Here is an 18,770-nt window from a genome sequence, read left to right as displayed (position 1 = left end):
TTGACGGAGCGGCTACGTGTTGCCAGTCACCCATGACCCTTCCCTCTCCAGACAGGCTGAGTCTGCAAACGTGTCATCACTTTGATGCTATCGCTGCTATCTGCATTCTCCCGCAGAACTCCAGCCGGCCCAGAATGCAGTGGTGTTACGAAACAAGAGGAGGGAATGTGCGGAGCTTGGGTGAGTTCTGGGAGTGAAGTGAAGGACACGGTTCTGAGGAATTTGGAGCTTTATTTTCGGGTCCGTCCAGCGAATCAGAAGGGTTTCGGTCTTAGCAAGGTCCATCCTGTTCCCTAAAGTGTTTAATAAAAGTGCAGTGGGACGTTAGAGTTTACCAGCAACACTTTTAGGCTTTCTGTTGCTCTTTGACGTGCTTAAAGACAGAGGAGAACTATTAAAAGCAGCCCATCAATGGTGTCCCTCTGGACTTGCTTGCACTTGTTTGGGCTGAAGTTTTGAGAAAGAGGGCAGAGCTGGGCCTGCAGCGGATCGTCCGAAGACATTGAGACAGAGACAAATCCATTTTTAACTTCTAGAAAGCCTCTAGAAAGCTAATAACATCTGGCTTGGCTTCATCAAACCGTCCTGGAACGTGAGGATCAGTTTCAGAGGGTTGCTGACAGGTCTCAGCAGCACACCAACCCTCAGCAGCATTAACAGGTTATAGTCCGCAGTGGCGACGTGACACGGATTCAATTTGCTTCCCTGAAAGTCACATTCAGTTCTATCGGGATATAAATTGCTACATACTCCAGTAATTATTGTTATTTTTCTGTCACGGCCTTAAAAAGACAGGACTCATTTGCCAAGTGTGTCCTCAAACCCAGTTAGATGCTTTTCTAAGTGCTGAGAGTTCTACTGGGAACTTTTGGTAGAAGACAACAGGCACTTTCACACTGAGGGATCGAGGGATCCAGTTCAGGAACCAGCTGCAGGAGCGACGCTTCAGGAAGAACCTCTTCCACCAGGAAGCAGCAGAAGCATGTGAAGCTCCAGAAGCTGACTGAAGTGGTGAACGTCCACTCTGGGAGGTTCATTCTGGTTAATCCCACATCCTGTGAAGGAGCGATTCAACCTGGCCTGTAGAAAAGTCTGAAAACAGAGAACACCTGAATCATTTTAGGGAGAATTTACCCAAATTTGATTTATAACTTTAAACCACGATAGAAACACCAGCAACAAACAGCTTGTCGGCATTTAAATCCAGAAAGAACCAGTTCCTTCGGTGCACGAGCAGATGTATATAATCCAATCAAGCTGCACGAGTTGCATTGAAATTGATGAGTTTTGATTCCTTCTTTAGGAAAGTTGTTTTTGGGCCTCTTAAAATAAGATCCTGAGATACAAAGCTAACGGTCACCAGCAGAACCAGTGCAGATCCTCAGCAATGCTGGCCTATTTGCCCCTTTTGGAGCCATTGTACCAGTAAAAACAGACTTTTTTTAAAAAAAAGCCTCTTGAAATAGCTTGAAAAACTCTCCCTGTCATCTTTGGTACAGACACAAACTTATGAAATGACCTGGGAACTTTTCCTGATAAAAAAGAAGGTTTGGCCAACGTGTGACCGAGCCAAACAAAAATACACACGCTTACATCAATTTGTTTCATCTTTCATTCCAAGCAGGACAGAATGGATGCATTATCATCATTACGGCAATCATGGTGATTACACAGACAAGGACCAGGAACATCTCCATGGTCCAACACAGTAGATTTGATAGTCTTCAGCTCGGATGCCACGGTTCCAGCGAAGGGGCTCTCCGCCAGCGTCGCTGCTCACTGTCAAAGGATCCAGAGATTCTGCTGATGTGGCCCTTTCTGGGTCTTGGGTGCAAGATGCTCTCTGTTGCAGACGACAGTGCAGAGTTCGGTCTTCACGGACGTTCTGGAGATGTGGCAACAGGTTGGCGTCCGCAGCATCTGGGCTCACTTATAAGAACCCTCCACGAGAACTTTACCTTGGAGATAATTGTAGCACGAATTAGACCGTGAATAAGACAGTCGCTGACAAATATCCAAGAGCTTTAGGGGTTTTATCCATATGTGTGTTGGGACGACATGAGATGGCAGCTTTTCTTTGTTTCTGTCTTCTTCACGGACCTCAGTTATACTGCTTTAGCTCCCTGCCCAAATCGGATATGGATACACGAGCAGGGACATTGATGAGACTTTGATCTCAACTGACCTTTTTGTGTTCATCATGTTCTATTTTTTGCTAAACAATAAGTGAAAACCTTTCACATGTTTAATGTTTGGGTTTTAGCGTGCAGTACCTCATTGGGCCTGTAGATGGCACTGCACAAGCTGCATTCAGTAAGTCCAGGAAACAGCAACAGGCAGAACAAGCCAAAAAGGCTCTTAATGTTCCTCATTAGCAGCAGCTTTGATAATCATGCTGACACAATTAAACACATTAATCTAACAATGGAAGGAGACATTTGCGGTACATTTGCGCTCTTAATATTGGAAATTCGGTGCTCCAGAATATGTTGCAATACACTGAATCAGGAATGGGCACGCTAAGGAAAATAAAGAAGCTATAAGGGCCTTTTTCTTGGCCAGCAAGTCCAGACTTGGTTGCAGCTCTGTCTGTCCCTACTCAGCACAAACATGTCAGATATTTCACCACCAGTGTGAGTGAGCTACGGTGTCCCCCATTCCTGCGCTGTAGGTTGAGCTGATCTCCGGCTCACACTCTGAGCGCGGTTTGTGCTCCCTTTGGCTAATTTGTCTACGCTACATAATTACCTTTTCAAGGGCATATGCTTATTCTGACTAAATATGGACGGTCGATGAGAGACAGGAAGGATTCCTGAAATATCTATAACCCATAAAACACACGTGCGTATGTTAAAAGCTGAAGGGCAGCGTCTGCTTGTGTGACCAAAAAATAATCATGTGGCCTGATTGTTTTGACATCCAGCCATGTAGGTCTGACTGATCTCTCAGGAAATCTGGAGCCTGCTTCCAGGCTTCCAGAACTGGAACAGATCGACAGCAGAAGAGACAGCCCGCTCGATTAATTCACAGGTGTCAGGACAAACAAGACGCCATTATGCAGACACTGGGCTGGAGTTGTGCGTCTTTCACCAGAACCCCACCGTGACAGACGAGCAGAGGGAGGAATATATTATGCCTGTCAGGAAATCGGTAAGGCTCTCCTACGTTTCAATGTGACCCACTGGATGGAATATTGTGAGAACACCCAAAACAAACCCACTTCCCCACCCAACTGGCATGCACACAAGGGTAGAAATAAGGGAACGTATTTATGAGCATCTGGCTCTGTTTCACTGAGGTCAGGGTACTGATAGAGTGCAAGGATAGTTGCTAGCACGTCTGCATATTTCTGAAGACGAGCTCACATTTCTCAAAGCTTGTGCTTTTTTTTGGGGGGGGGGGGGTTCCCCCCTTGTTAGTCCATAAACACGTGTGGATGTTAGTGATGCAGTGCACGGCTTGCTCAGGATTACAGCTTTTATCTAAAAGCAGCGTCACAGTTAGTTGGAATGTCCTTTGTTCCAGAAGAGGAATCAAATCCAGTAAGGCCCCCCCTCCTCATTCTGGAAACATACACACGCCCTTAGACTTCTATCTTTGTAAGGACTTCCATGCATATAAAGCATTCCCCAACCCTAACCTCGTTGAAGTTGTGAGGACCAGCCAAAATGTCCTCACTTACCAAAAATGTCTTCACGTTGCTACTCGAAAGCACATTTTGGTGCTCAACACGCAGCAAGTAGAAGAACACACGCGCATTGCACCGTCTTGGATTTGGTTGTGACATCGATTTTCAGCCTGTCCCAGGATTTCTTTGTCAGACCAGCACCATAATGCTGGTAACACTGACTGATATTGAGCGTGGCTTTCAGTGGAGACACAAGGTTTTCATAAGCCCATTAATCTTAAAAGGAGCAACTGTCAGAACGCATACTGTACCCCTATCCTTGACAGAAGAAAGGCCTGCCCAGGACCTTGATTTCTGGTTTAGCGGAAAACGATATCACACTGCCTCAGATAGAAGGCCTTGAGTGTCCCTTTGTGGAATTTTCCAGTATGGATCTGGATTAGAACACAAATTTAGAACACAACTTCAGGACACACAACTGGTTTTCAGATTAAAATGGCTATTTCAAGGCAGTCGGAGAGCTAATGTTAAAAAGGAAAACTAGCTTGTTGTTAAAAATCAAAGGTGAATTTATCAATATAGGATCTGATGTTGTTTACATTAGTCTCATTTCCAAGTGTGGTGAGCGTCGACATGCAGTGTGGATTAGGTTTAAGGTGCTCAAAAATAATTAAAGTTCCTCTTCTTAATTAATAACAGACCCGGTGCCATGATGCTGCACCACCAAAAAACAACCAAGGAGGGGTTTATAAAACGGCTCACGTAATAATGCCCAGAGAAATTCTGTGGATCGACTGCACACATCTCTTTATGATGCAGCGTCAACACAAATGAGTGGTTACGCTGCCTTTCCAAAGGAATTATTGCGATTAATTCCCCAGCGCAGGTGTGTGCTGTCTGTTCTCAAGTGTATGACCACCAATTAAGCCTTTTCTTACCTCTGCAAACCTTCTGCACAGAGCTTTCCTGCTGAAGGGCACTGAGGGAACTCTACGTGGGTGCACAGTGTGGGGCAAACCTTGCTCCTGACCAGCAGGGGGCAGTGGTGCGCGTACACATGGAAAAGAGAAAGCAAAACCCAAAAGAGTTTCTCAGTTGAATGGCATGCTAAAATCACCATGTATGTCAGATATTATTGTGTAAAATTGTACCTGAATAAAAAACATTTTTATTAGAAAAAGGCATTTGGTCAAAGTGAATTGAGAAAAAAGGCTCTTTAATAAAACCTAAACAAAGACTTTAAGTATATGTCAAATGAATGCTCCTACTGATATAATGTATTTCTATCAGTTGCCACACAAGTTGCTGATCTTACCAGTATGACCAGTATGACCAGTAGCCATTATCTTTATGGTATCTGTCTCGCTACACACGCACATGAGCCATCAAAGAGCAGAAGTGTTTTAAAACACCAAGTCGTGCTTTTATTCAATATTTAAATTAGGAAAATGATCCCCTGAGAGCACGGACACACGCCTAAAGTTTACCCTTTAAATCTTAAACTTAGCATGTTTGTGGGGAGACTACAGCAGACGATCACGATGAGGCACGAGAAACAAGATTTACGATAGATTTACGATTAACCAAAATATGTTAGTACAAATGTGGACGTCAACATGAAATGGAAGTTATTTCCCCCTTTAAAGCAAAGTCTTCACATGTCATCTAGGCTGAGATTTGGACTGTGATAGAAGCCATTTAATGAATCTCCCTTGTGTGGGAGCTGGTTATATTTATTATATTCTTGGAAAAAAAGAAATCATCATTTTCCTCCTCCTATCAACAGCCTCAACTTTTGACCTTAAACGAGCGCAGCTTCTTTTTCTGTCATCTCCTCGGACCAGTTTATCCTGACAGGAGGAGAAATACTCATTTCCACAGAACCCTCCTACACGAGAGGTTGTGTCGTGTCAACCGTTGTGTGTCTGTTTTTGCTACTGTTACATTATATATATATATAAGGAAAATGCTTAAAAAAAGCAATCCAGAGTTCTCGTTCTAAAGTGTAACCCATAATTCCAGACACGGGCAAAGGTCAGCGTATCGGGTTTAATGCCGCTCCCGTTTTTGATGCGAGCTCTCTTGAATTGCAATCATACAGAGAACAGTCGCCTGTGTTTTCCTCGCACTGTTCGGCTTTAAATGAAAACCAGATCTGTCCTACACACAACAGTCCGCCTAGATTCCACCAGGAAACAAAACCGGAACTACCCGTGATGGACAAAAATGCCGCGGCCCCTTTTTGGTAGCCTCCCTCCCACCTTCGGACAGATTCTGCCTGCTTCCCTGTACAGACAATTAAAAAGAGGGGAATAATTCTCAGGAATCTCCCTTAATGGAACCAATAGAAGCGCCCTCAGAACTCCGAGACATATGAGACATGTTTAGTGAAGGTCACAAGCAATTACCCAGCCTGGTAAAAGCTGGCATGTCTCACATGGCACCGCCGCATGCCCTCATTAGGCGTGTTCTGCTGCTCAGAGTGGGTCCTGTGGCTATAAAAGAACTGCGCTTGTTGCCTTCCAAAACTCATTTTTAGCAGAACTTCAGCAGCATGAGTACAAAGAAACTCCACATCACCAACTCAGGATCAGATAGAAGTGGATAAACCTCTTTTTTTGTCTGACCTGAGGTGGATTACTCTTCAGGAATCAGTGCGTGTCAGGACCAACATAGATTTCAGCTATTACTTCCATAGAAACGGGCCCTGGGGGATGAATGGGGCCCTTTGGAGTCTGGAGATCCAAAATAGAGTAAATGTTGATTCATTACATTTGCTTAAGAGCTCATCAGCAGACCTGGGTGCCAGTATGCAGTTTATTCTCGTCTGCTCTCGTTACACCTTCACCGTGATGTCGATCAGACGTCATCACTAAAACTGAAGGAGCCGATTCCGGATCAAACCATTCTAAGGTTTATTCCAACGTGGCGTTTGTGATTATTCTGACAAAATAGACTTAGAAACACAGAAGTGGCGCCAGATCTGCACACAAACGCATCACTTCCACCCGTTTCTAAAGTGGTTATAACCAGAAAGGTCCCAGCATCCAACACCAGCACCGTGGGGCCGTTTGAGGGGACGAGCCACCGGCCGCTTCAGTCCACAGTCTGGCCCGATAAAGCACGCTTGGGCGAGTGAATCCTTCTGATGACACTTTAAACCAACACCAACATTTACCGTCAGGGGTCGGCGCTCCTGTGGGTGTCAGGTGTCCCTCAGACGACTTTACGTTTCTGATCTGAAGGCCAAACATCACACGTCCACCTGTGACAAGAGCTCCAGAACATTAAGGTCCAGGACATTAATTATTCCATGAAGGATCTGTAGCCATCTAAGCTTCACACATCGATCATGGACCATAAATATGAACTAACTCTCATATTTAACATTGTTAACTTACCAAAAGGGTCATTAATGATAGAATAATTAGGACCAATAGACAATTTTAAAGACTTTAAAAACCACTAAGAAGTTAATCAGTTAAGCAGCCAACGTTTTAATAGATTTGAAAGAGCTTCACTTATTTTTGTTTAAAATGCCTTATCACACACGCGCGCACACACACGCACACTCAAACTGCACGTCACGGCTGAAATGTGATTTTATGTTCCTCCCAAATGACAGGGTTTTGTCATGTGGACGCAGGTGTTTCTGTTAGTTTCAGTCACGGGGACGCGCGTCAGGCACGGGGATGAACGCTTACCTGTCCCAGGTGACCTGATGAATAATCTATAAAATCATTTGTTGCAATGAGGAACCAACTGGTCGGAACCAAACGTTCATCCCACACTGACTGTTATATTCTTACTGCGGCCCACTGCGCGACAGCTCGATCCGACCTTTTCAAGCTTGATTTATGTTTTTAGAAGTTATTTTCAAACGACGGAATATTTAGGGATATTTCGTTTTGATTACCTTATTATATATATTCACCACACTTTGCGCCCGAACTAAAACATAAGTATAAATCATAAAATACGCTTTAACTTCAGTAATAATATTAATTGTGTGTCGTTTGTATTAACAATTTAGAATTTTCATCGGCCTCCGAAGACAAAGACTTTAATATTATAATATTATAAATGAATTTCATAAAATAAAATTTGCAGACTCCAGCGGGGAGAAGATAAATATGGATTTGGATATTGGCTTGAACTAATAGAAATTATTGATTAAAGAAAACATATTTATCAACAACAAAAAGATGCTTTAATAAAGAAAAAAAGTGCAAAATCATTGAAAAACTGCACTTAATGTTTGCACAGTTATTTCCTCAAAGACTTAGAATTCGTTAAATGTATTTAATAGTTAATTTCAATCCAACTTCACCTGTTTTCGTATTATCTTATTTTACAGGGAAACAATTTAGAATAAAACATTCGTTTCGTTGGAAATGCGTGCGTAAAATATATCAATCCAGTATAGTCACACACACACACACACACACACACACACACACACACACACACACACACACACACACACACACACACACACACACACACACGTTATAACTACAGAACAAATGATAATCTATAAAAGAAATGAATATAAAAGAAGTGTTATGTTTCCAGTATTAAATGTAGATCTTACAATCCGAAATCAATGTTGGACCTACCGTGCAAAACGTGCGCAAGCGACACAACCAGCGACAAAGAGATGCAATTCCACAGTCCTCCAGGTGAGGGGGGTCCTGAGAGAGAGACACACACACACACACACACACACACACACACACACACACACACACACACACACACACACACACATCGTTCCCTTAATCTTGTTCCCTAGATCAAACTGTACCGGATCTGCAGCCCAGTGTAAAAAAAAAAAAAAAAGTACAGATGCAAAATTAAAATCAGGAGAGAAAAACGTTCCGGAGACGACCCGCTTCAGTACCTGGACTCTGCTGCTCTGACCCACCCTGATGGCTCAGGCTCTGAGCAGATCTCCGTGCAGACAGAGATGCGAGGAGGCGCAGAAAGCGAGGGGTGGGGGTGGACACTGGACCTGGTTACCGTTGGGTCCACTGTTAACCTTTACAAGTCGCGTTTTGCGAGCACATAACCGATCTCTTCTGAAGAAACTCAGAGCGCGTGCTGCGATATTGTACGTCTCTGGCATATCCCATAACCGCGATCCGCAGGCGTATCGATTACACGAGCCTCCTCCCACGTCTGATGCTACAAAAGTGGCCCATAAAAAGACTCGGGCGGCGAATCTTGGGCGACCTGTGGCCCAAAACGTCCACATTTTATAACCAACATGAACAATCAGAGTCGCAGGAAACCAATCCAGGGGGGTGTCCAGAGAAAGAGGCAGTTAACACTTAAAACCAACCACTTCAGAATATTTTATAAAAGATAAATACATTTCTCCTATATAATAATATTAAAAATAGATACCAGTCATGCACAATTCATATGGATTTTTTTTATATACATTCAAATTCAATTCAATATTCAAATAAAATATTATGCAATCGCCCTAACTCTTCATTCATCATATGGCTATTTCACAATAATTTCACATGAATGCACACCTAAAGCCACTTTTGCTTCTCGACAACCTTCCTATGTAAATTTAGCGCTGTAAACATAATCCTTGGAAAGTTTTGGCCACCCCGCTGTCTATATTCCCTGTTATGTATGAGTCCGGACCGGAGAGCTGCGTGTTGGATCAGAATCGTCCCATTCTTCTACTTCCCCTAAGCAGAATATTGAAGGAGGCTGCGCGGCTCCGACCGGATGGGGTTTGCATTGGCTGACAGCGTTTCCAGCGCAGGGGAACCAATGGAAGCGGAGCAGAGGCGAAGCGAAGATTGACGTGGAGGACGCGTCAAATTAATTCCAGCAAACTCCGGAGCCGCCGGGTTAACGCCAATTTGCTTTTATCGGATGAGGATCACTTTGGTGCCATTGTACCTTGCAGCCACTCTCTTTCAGAAAATAAGGGGGCGCGCTACAGTCGGAGGAAATTTAAGAGATCTCTTTTCCCTCCTGTGGGGCTCAGTCCTCCCGCTCCCCTTCCTTCTCCGCTCTCCCTCGGACGCTTTCAGCCATTCCAAGCGGCACCTATATATCTCAGCATCTCGGAACATACAGACAAATGGGTAAGCCTGGGTCACCGACTGCATGCTTCAGTGGTGCGACGCTTATGGACGCGTATCGAGATCACCACGCTTGCGTAAAAATTTAGATTTTTTTTGCGGAGTTTTTCGCCTCCAACTTGGGAACACCGAGACTCGAGGAGGCTGCAGCCTTTCTAGTTTATTGCAGTGTTTTGAAGCCCCACTTTTTGGTTGCTTCAAGCGTCCTCATCTTCTTCACCATTCATCCTGTAGAAAGTTTGTTTTTTGGAGAGCTGTCGACTGTCAAAAACGCAACTCGCCATTTTTTAAAAAAAAAATCCGTTGTGCCGATGGGGTTCTGGGGTACAACCGTTTTACACTTCTTTCCTGAGTTTTAAAAGTTGTATTTTTATCCAGATGTTAACGCTGTTTCTTTACACGACTCATACTTTTTTTTTACTGTAACTTCTAAGAAAAAAATTCCAAAGTGACTCTTCATCACTTCAAAAGGCTGTGAACGTTTGAGATGTTTTCTTTAAATAGTTCGAGAAAATATCATTTATTATTTGCAAAGGTAGGCGCACGTCAACAGTCTTTAATTAATAATTAATTCCCATGTGTTTTTGCACGATCCTGCAGAGCAAACCTATGGAGAGGTGAACCAGTTAGGCGGTGTGTTCGTCAATGGGCGACCCCTGCCCAACGCCATCCGTCTGAGAATAGTGGAGCTGGCTCAGCTCGGGATCAGACCCTGCGATATAAGCAGGCAGCTCAGAGTCTCCCACGGCTGCGTGAGCAAAATTCTGGCGAGGTACAACGAGACGGGCTCCATCTTGCCCGGCGCCATCGGTGGAAGCAAACCGCGGGTCACGACACCCAACGTGGTGAAAAACATTAGGGAATACAAACAAAACGATCCGGGGATCTTTGCCTGGGAGATCCGGGACAGGCTTTTAGCAGACGGAGTTTGTGACAAGTACAACGTCCCGTCCGTTAGCTCGATCAGCCGGATTTTACGCAACAAGATTGGAAATCTGTCCCAGCCCAACCAGTACGAGAGCAACAAGCAGGGCTCCACGCAGGCCGGGCTCTCCTACAACCACATCTACCCGTACTCCTACCCCAACGCCATGTCCCCTACGGGAACTAAAATGGGCAGCCCTCCTGGAGTACCGGTGACGGCTGGACATATGAGCTTATCGCGGCCCTGGCCTTCTGCTCACACCGTCACTAACATCCTCGGCATACGAGCCTTCATGGATCCTACAGGTGAGAGCAACACGACCCTCTGGGACCAGATCTAGGCCACCGCTGGTTATTATTGTGCGTGATGGATGACTATAGAACCAGTTCTGGCTGCCGGCAGGACAATAATACGGGACTGCGTTTCACCGTTCAGCTGAAAGTCCACTCTCAATGGGCCTTTTCATGGGATGATGCGTTTGCAAACACTTTGCTCACCTGTTAGATCCCCTTTAATCCCTCAGCTACTACAGACATATGTCACTGCTTCTCCTGTCATTCCCTCCATATTCGCAAACAGTATAGCGTTGCCAGGCGTTTTTTTAATCACACGAGATCACATTTATTCCAGCATGCAAATATTGCAAACTTTGAAAGTTTATTTATTTATTCACTTTTTAAATTTACGAGCGTTTTGCCTTAATGATATACGCGTAAATCTACAATATGTTTAACTACACGACATAAACATAAAACAAATATTTAAATTATTAATTAAAAAGCAATATTTATAGATTGATAACTTTGTTTACTTTAAAGTTTTTTTTACTATTCAAATATGCGTCATCTTAAAAAGAATAATGAATTAATTTAATTAAATTATTTAATTAAATAAATTGTATTTTAAAAAAACATGACATATTTTCTAAAGCCAACAAAATTCAGCAATCTGTTTCCGCATAATTAACTGCAATAATTTCAGCATTATATGAAATGGTTTAACTAATCCTAACCATAAAATCATTTCGGATAAAGCCTCTGGTTTGAAAACGAAAGGTGTGTTTTACATTCCTGTCTGGGTTCATCCTAAACTCTGCGGCCCAGTAGCTTGGTGTTTATTTGACGTGTTTTGGGGTTTTTTTTTGGTTTTGAAATCGCTGTTTCTGAATCAGCCATCGCTGGAGCCGATGGATATGCACCAAAAATGGAGGACTGGACCAGCGTCAACAGAGCAGCTTTCCCGGCAGCTCACGCAGTCAACGGGATCGACAAGTCAGCCATCGACGCCGACATTAAATATGCTCAGGTAAAAAGAGGGCATTAAAAAAAGAGTCCCGTTTAATTTAAACACTGGGAATCCACCGTAATTCTAAAGTGAACAGCTGTTTTCATGACTGGCCAATTGTAAAGCCTGAAAATGTTGGAGATGTAGAAAGTGACTCTCACATTGGAAGCAATCATTTGTGTTGACTCTCAGTTAATTACTGACTTGACAAGGATCCAACCACAAATTAGAAGCCAATTTAAATGAATCCCCAGTATTTTTGTACTTCAGCTCCAGAGACCCGCCGCTGTCTGGCTGTTACAACTCGTGTTTTCATCGCGTTTGTGCTCATTTCTGCTCGTGTCCGCTTGTTCTGCCCGCAGCCCTCCTCGACACTGTCCGGTTATGTCTCAGCGTGCGCATACTCACCCTCCAACCAGTACGGGGTGTACAGCGGGCCACCAGGCGGCTATGTGGCCCCGGGCCACCACCACCACTGGCAACCGCAGAGCCCGCTCTGTCTCACCCAGGCGGAGGGATGAGCATGCATGCAGGGGAGATCCACTCACCCATGACCTTTAAGCACCAGGCCCGAGAAGGTAGCCTATTATTATTATTATTATTATTATTATTATTATTATTATTATTATTATTAATGTTAATATTATTATTATTATTGCTGTCTGCTGCCTGACTTCTGAATAACTGGCCTTTCACCATTCTCGCGCGCGGTCTCGCAATAACCAGTGACCGTAACGACTGCAAACACAACCAAATCCCACAGCTAATTATAAGGAAGTTATTAAATATTGACCGTGCAGAGCTTGTGCGCCCGGACCGACCGTCTTTCCCCCCCCTCGCTGTGCAGGAGACAGAAAACCACCCAGTCCCCTGAGCAAACAGCAGCAGCACGAAGACTTGAACGGGGTGCACGCAACCAGCCTCCTTACCTCATCATCATAACCGGGACTTGGAACGCCTTGATCTCTTCCCAGCCGCTTAATGAACGCATTTCTCCCCAATTCGAACACCCGACAGTAAGTCCGAACACTGCAGCTTGTTTCGGGTTGTTTTAAAGTTATTTTCACGCACCTAAAGTCGAACTTTGGCGGCCTCGTGGCTACGTGAACGCAGGCTCACATTAATGTTTCGCCGCCCCAGCGACTGGTTGATGGTCTTCTACTTTATTTTCCCGATCTTTCATGTTACTAGTTTTTTTCCTTTTTTAAATCTTGTCAAATTTCCAACGGGGTTAAACTTTTGTTTTGAAGCAAAAGATCTTTCCAGCAATTTACTTAACATGGATAACGATTATTAATTTGTGGCCACGACTCCGGATTCCGCGGTGTCTCAATGTGAACAAGGAGATTGTTTAAATGTAAAATAATTGCCAAAGCGTTTATTCTATATTTTTTATAATGTCATTGTAAATATTCTAAATAAAGGCTTTTCAAAACGCGCCCGTGTCGCAACGCATTATTACGGGAGGCCCGTTCAGATAATCCCCGACAGATTTCTGAATTCCGGTGCTAATCAAAACGGACTCTTTTTGCACTTTTAGGAATAAATGCGGAATAAATTACCTTCTTCCAGTGACAGTAATATTAGTAAATCTTGCGCATCCATTCAATTGACTGAAAGGGGAATCTTTCCATTTACCTGATGCTTATTTTCTGTCTGGGGTGATGGAACAATCCGCAGGGTCAGTGAGAGTTTGTGCTAAAGGTCAGTCATCTCGGTGTGTGGCTACAAATTGCAAAATGCGGCATAATTAGCCGGGCTTTCAGCTGATAATGCTGGATTCAGAGATCTGATTGCGCACCTTAATGAAGGAGAAATCCAGGCACAAGCAGCTCCAGGGATCCATTTTCAGCCCATGCTTTTATCGCTGTGAATCTGAATACTGTTTTAACCACTTTTAGGTTCGTTTCTAAGATTAGGCTTTAAGTTTGGTCACTCGTGCAGCATAACGCCTTCCATATTCTCACCATATGAAATGTTTGGAGAGAGCTTGACATGTGCAGCAGAAGTTCATCCAGTTCATTAAAAAAGAATTCTCTTTAAATCGAGAATAAAAATGGGAACAATGAAACGCGGATATGAAATGATGCGCAGCTCCGAACAAAAGAAATCACTCCTCACATTTAACCTACAAATATGTTTTAGTCTGTGCTCTGACGGCGAGGTCACGGAGAAATGTGCGACACAGGCTGCCGGGTGACAGCTCGGCGGTTTGTTTTGGAAGACTGAGCATCTGTGTGTTTTTACAGCGCCGTCTTTGTGGACGACCCTATGCGAAGTAAATATGTCTGATGATTCAACGCTGTAGTGAATTAGTTCATGCTAAGTAAAACCCTGTTTGCGATTCGCTCCTCTGAACACACGGCCCGGCTTCAATAGATCCCTGGGCCGGTCGGTGCCCTTTTGAGCTGTTAAAAAATCTGGAGATTTTGTGGATGCACAAATTTGTTCGGCCTGTTTTTCTGTGACACTTGCGAACTTGTTTAGTGCAGTTTTAGTTGTGCTGCATTGACCCCTGCACTCAAGGAAACAACATGAAGCGAAGGTTATGGCAGAATAATTATGTTGGTTCTGACTGGTTCAGTCAGTTGGAGGCTTCTGGAAAAGGTTCACGGACAAGAGAAAGTCGCTTAAAAACCAGGCTCTGACCGCAGAACGCTGACCCTGATCACTCTCTGTAGGATCCGCTCCGGAATTCGAGCGTCTTCTCAGCCCTGTCTCACAGTTGATAATCTTCCGCTTTTGTGCACCCAGATCCCAAGTGGCTGAGTGTATCTAAACATTAAGATGGCTTATGAGTGCACGCGCTCCCTGACTGGAGTCATTTTGTTTTGCCGGATACCACTTGGGGTTCAGAAAACACTCCTTCATGGTGGCGGGGTTGCTTCCTGCGGGACCTACGGTCATCAATCAGGGCCAAAAGCGATGCCGCCCACTGAGTCTCCAGCAGACCCTCTGTGCTGCAGCAGCAGGTGGGTTAGATGGGGTTTTTCTCAAGGATTTGTTATGTTATTTGAAATATATATATTTCAAATGATGCAATTGGAACCAAAAAGGAATTTTCAGAAAATACACAGCTTAATAAAGAAACTGTCAATGTGCCAAAATAGCTAAAGTGAACAATAGGAGGTGGTTAATGAGCGTGAACTGCCTGTAGCGCACATGTAGGGAGGAAAGTTTCAAATCTGAGAGCAGCTGAGAGGCCCTCAGTTTGTGTTCCACGGAGACAGAGACAACTTTTAATACTCTCAGACACATTCTATTTAGCCTTCATCCAATTTTCATCCGGAGACTTGAGTCACCTTGTGCAAATATTTCCCCTAAGTTAGTGATTAAATTACTCTTCAGGACCAAAACGCTCAAACCCTGGTTGTCACAATTCAATTTAAATTCCATTTTAAAACCAATTTACACTTGTCTCCCCATCATTGAGCCGTGTGAACAACAAGAAGGGACACCTCATTGTTGATTTACACCAGCTTCTCATGAATCAGTCTTTAACGTTGCATGACTCAAAACTAACAAGAAACCAATGACGGGACAGACTAAAACGCTCCGGCAGAGCCAGACGGCTCGGAAACAAGCAAAGGAAGACAAGAGGAGCCTTTTCAAACACGAGTGGCGAGTTGGCAAATTCTCGTCTCACCTCGGAGACAAGCGTGCGTCATGTTGAAACAGGATTGTTACAGTTATTGAAAAGCATATTGGGTTTTGTCAAGCACGTCAGACCCAAAGTCACGAATTTACATCCACCGTTGCCAGAACGCTGTCCACCTTGTGTGATTGAATTTGGTGCAACAACAGATCTATTTTAGATAAACAGAGGTGAGCAAACAGGTTAACCAAAGAGAAACTGATTCTGTCTCAAATCTACCCAGCATTGCGCAATATTCATTGGAAGCGGTGTGTGCTACGTTCGGGTTTTTACCATCCAAAACTGAAAGCATCTTATCCCTGTATTTGCAGTCGGCATCGATTCTTTTTTTTCCACAGGATTTCCAAGCAGGTTAGAGTTACAGCTCTTTAGTCTGGAGGATGATAAATGCCTCCCGCCCATGTTCATACATGCTCTGCCAGCTCACCACATCAACCAGATGCTTTGAAAGAAAAAGGGACAGAGACACGGAGATGACATCTAAATGAAAACGTATCATTTCCCATTTGCTCCCAGGAGCCTTTGCCATTGCCACTGGATATAACAATACAGGAAGAAAGAATAACCATAACATCAGGCCGAGCCACGGCTTTGATGATTGTATGAAATTAGGTTTGCAATTAAAAGGAGCTCTTATTTGTGTGAATCCAAGAATGCTTGTAATTTTAGTGTATTGTCAGTAATAAGTATGTAAATGTCAGCATCTCAAGGACTTGGCAGTTCGCTGCTGGACTGTCAGAATACAGATGTCCGTTATGGAAATTTGTCAGCAGTTTTGTAGCAGAAGCACTATTTTAGTGAAGCTCTGTGCCCAGACACAGAGACGGTCCGCAGTGCAGGAGGATACTCTCTAATTTGTGGAGCCGATAGAATTAATGTTCTGCCCTGCTGCCCATCTGTGACTTATTTAGAGTCTTCTGAAATATATACCACTCTGAAGACACACACGCACACACAGACGCAGACACATACACACACACAACGTGTTGCATTCAAGAGAAACCTCAGATATTCTTTGGATATTTTTATTACGTGAAAACAATGACGCTCCCTTAAAAAATGTGAGTCTGGACCTGAACTATCTGCTGCTTTGCCTGAAAGGCTGGTAAAAGAAAGGGAAATGTGTAGCACATATAATGTTTTATGACGAATGTTAAAAAGCACATTCGCATTGTTTTCATGTTGGACTTTTGAAGAAACTTCTTTTTTTAAACACTACGAAGAATTAGTTGGGGCCTGTTTCCAATTGTAGACTGACAGAGATGTGACCCTAATTCTTTGGGATTTCTGGTCTTACTCATGTTCTCCCATGTTTCCTTGGGGTTTTGTAGATATCTAACAATCAATAGAAAACTTCCCTTACTTATTTTCAATAGCCTTTTTATGCTGTAATATCATTTTTGCTTTTCATGTAGTTAAAAACTACATAATTCCATAGTAATTGTGACCGTGTGCCTTTTCCTAATTATAATAATGATCAATGATTGTATATTACCGTACTTATTACACAAACCGTGTCAAAAGTGTTCTCTATTACGTGAGGATTGAAAGAAAATGATCCTTTTAAGAAGTCTTAAGTATAAGTTCAGATTGGGGCACTTAAACTGGATTATTGTTGTCAGCAGTTAACAGGTACTAAAATTAGCTTTTGTTGGATTTTTAGCGTGCGAGCTACCGACACGCGGAACTCTCAGTACTGTATAATTTTTAGCTCTGTAATGGGTGAACACGATTCCACCTGCTCAAAACCCAGGAAAACGTCCTCTTAGCTGTTTTGTTTTTGTTTTAACACGCCCAAATTTTAGCAAAATACTAGAGACTTTTTAAAAAATGTTTAGACTACTGTTTATGCAAAGTAGCGATGCAGCCCTGAGAAAAGCATCTCACGCCATGATTTACTCACTAACACCCCCAAAACTAGTGTCTTAAAATAAGCCATTTGTCTCTGAATAATGTATCCTCATCTCATTTGGGGTTAACTATTGACACCATATTTGTCAAAGTGCCTCAGAATGATGTCAAGCTCCAGCTCCACGGTCCCCATGGCTTCGGTGTTCAGTCTGTATCTGTCCGCGCCGCTGTAAATGAGGTCCGGCTTGCGGAGCTGGTGACCCCCGCCGATAAACTTCTGCACCAGCTGCTCTTGCCAAGTACCAAGTGGCCTCCAGGTCGCGCAGCTGATCCGGTGATGTCCAGGGCTGGAGGGGACGTGGCAGTAGCCGTAACCGCACAATTCACTTCGTCCAAACGAGTCTTGGTGCCACACTTGGAGATGGAGACTGGGCCAGCCTTGGAGGCCCTTGGTTGCGTAGTGCAGATCAATCGGGTGACTCCAGTACGCCATTTCGCCAATCTGGGGGAGGTCCACCTGGGTCTGACCCTCTCTAAGCCCCGACAGAAGACGCCACGCTGCTCCCGTATGAACGCCCCATTTGCAGAAAAGGCAGCTCTCTGGGAATCCGCTCGCTCCCACAATCTGGCCAATAATATGCAGCTCTGCCATATTATATCTGTAGATACTGTACACCCCCATCCAGGGAGGGGAAGGGAGATAGAAAGTGAACAAAAAAACACCTCAAATATGTTTTAGCCTGATTTGTTATTTAAAATTCTGCTGTTGAAGTATCAACTTATTAACTTAAATGCTTTATATACGTCCACACAAATCTTTGTTGTCTTGTTGAGTCAATTGGTGGAACATTACATTTAATTTGAGTACTTTTGGTTTTTCTAAAGGTTCTTAATAGTTAAACCTTGTGCTCCATTTCAAAGCCACAGGAAGTTACAGCAACTGATGAGCATATTTACCATAACTATGGCATATTTAACTTGACAGCTCCACTATTTTATTGGAATTATAATTATTACAATTAGAATTAGAATTGAACTTATTTTTACTATCTTACCTTGTATTTTTTCTATAGTTGCTGCCTAAAAATGATTCCAAGAGGGCAGTTGTACAATGTAACATTGGTGTAATATAGCATGTTGCTATAAATCAAAGCTCCGATGACAGATGGTCATCAAATGTGAAAGCATCTTTCATTCTTTGATCTTCACACTTGATGTTTGATCTTTTTTAGAGGGATTTCTCAGCGTCCATGTTTGATTTAAATTTAGAAGAAGACGGAATTAATGAGTCGAGAGGTCTGTCCTACAGCTGCA

At 43.5% G+C, this 18,770-nt stretch overlaps 2 protein-coding genes and 1 long non-coding RNA gene across 5 annotated transcripts; 1 reads left to right on the top strand and 2 right to left on the bottom strand.

Moving 5' to 3' along the window:
• Nucleotides 1–211: 211 nt before the first annotated feature.
• LOC130540264 (uncharacterized) lies at nucleotides 212–9,561 on the bottom strand. 3 transcript variants are annotated; one of them, XR_008954345.1, is made up of 7 exons: nucleotides 9,175–9,561; nucleotides 8,532–8,863; nucleotides 8,248–8,322; nucleotides 4,567–6,893; nucleotides 3,940–4,062; nucleotides 1,594–1,958; nucleotides 212–1,092 (listed from the first exon to the last, which is right to left on the bottom strand). It is a non-coding gene; the product is annotated as an uncharacterized LOC130540264 (long non-coding RNA). The 3 variants fall into 3 exon arrangements; XR_008954343.1 differs by having other exon boundaries at nucleotides 8,532–9,561; XR_008954344.1 differs by lacking the exon at nucleotides 1,594–1,958 and having other exon boundaries at nucleotides 8,532–9,561.
• Nucleotides 9,562–9,766: 205 nt separating this feature from the next.
• Nucleotides 9,767–13,388, top strand: pax1a (paired box 1a). The gene is given in 6 exon segments (XM_057059288.1): nucleotides 9,767–10,065; nucleotides 10,342–10,971; nucleotides 11,838–11,971; nucleotides 12,313–12,465; nucleotides 12,468–12,528; nucleotides 12,798–13,388. Coding segments are annotated over 6 exon segments (1,086 nt in total). The 5' UTR covers nucleotides 9,767–10,052; the 3' UTR covers nucleotides 12,893–13,388.
• Nucleotides 13,389–17,579: 4,191 nt separating this feature from the next.
• b9d2 (B9 domain containing 2) lies at nucleotides 17,580–18,332 on the bottom strand. Its single transcript, XM_057059290.1, has one exon. The coding sequence runs from the start codon at nucleotides 18,136–18,138 to the stop codon at nucleotides 17,581–17,583; it is 558 nt and encodes a 185-aa protein (XP_056915270.1). The 5' UTR covers nucleotides 18,139–18,332; the 3' UTR covers nucleotide 17,580.
• Between the last annotated feature and the right edge of the window lie 438 nt (nucleotides 18,333–18,770).

This window comes from Takifugu flavidus, chromosome 16 (genome assembly GCF_003711565.1).
Source record: "Takifugu flavidus isolate HTHZ2018 chromosome 16, ASM371156v2, whole genome shotgun sequence".
In the NCBI taxonomy this organism is placed as follows: Eukaryota; Metazoa; Chordata; class Actinopteri; order Tetraodontiformes; family Tetraodontidae; genus Takifugu; species Takifugu flavidus.
Note: the sequence above shows the minus strand (reverse complement) of the source record. Positions and strands in the feature narration are given on the sequence as shown.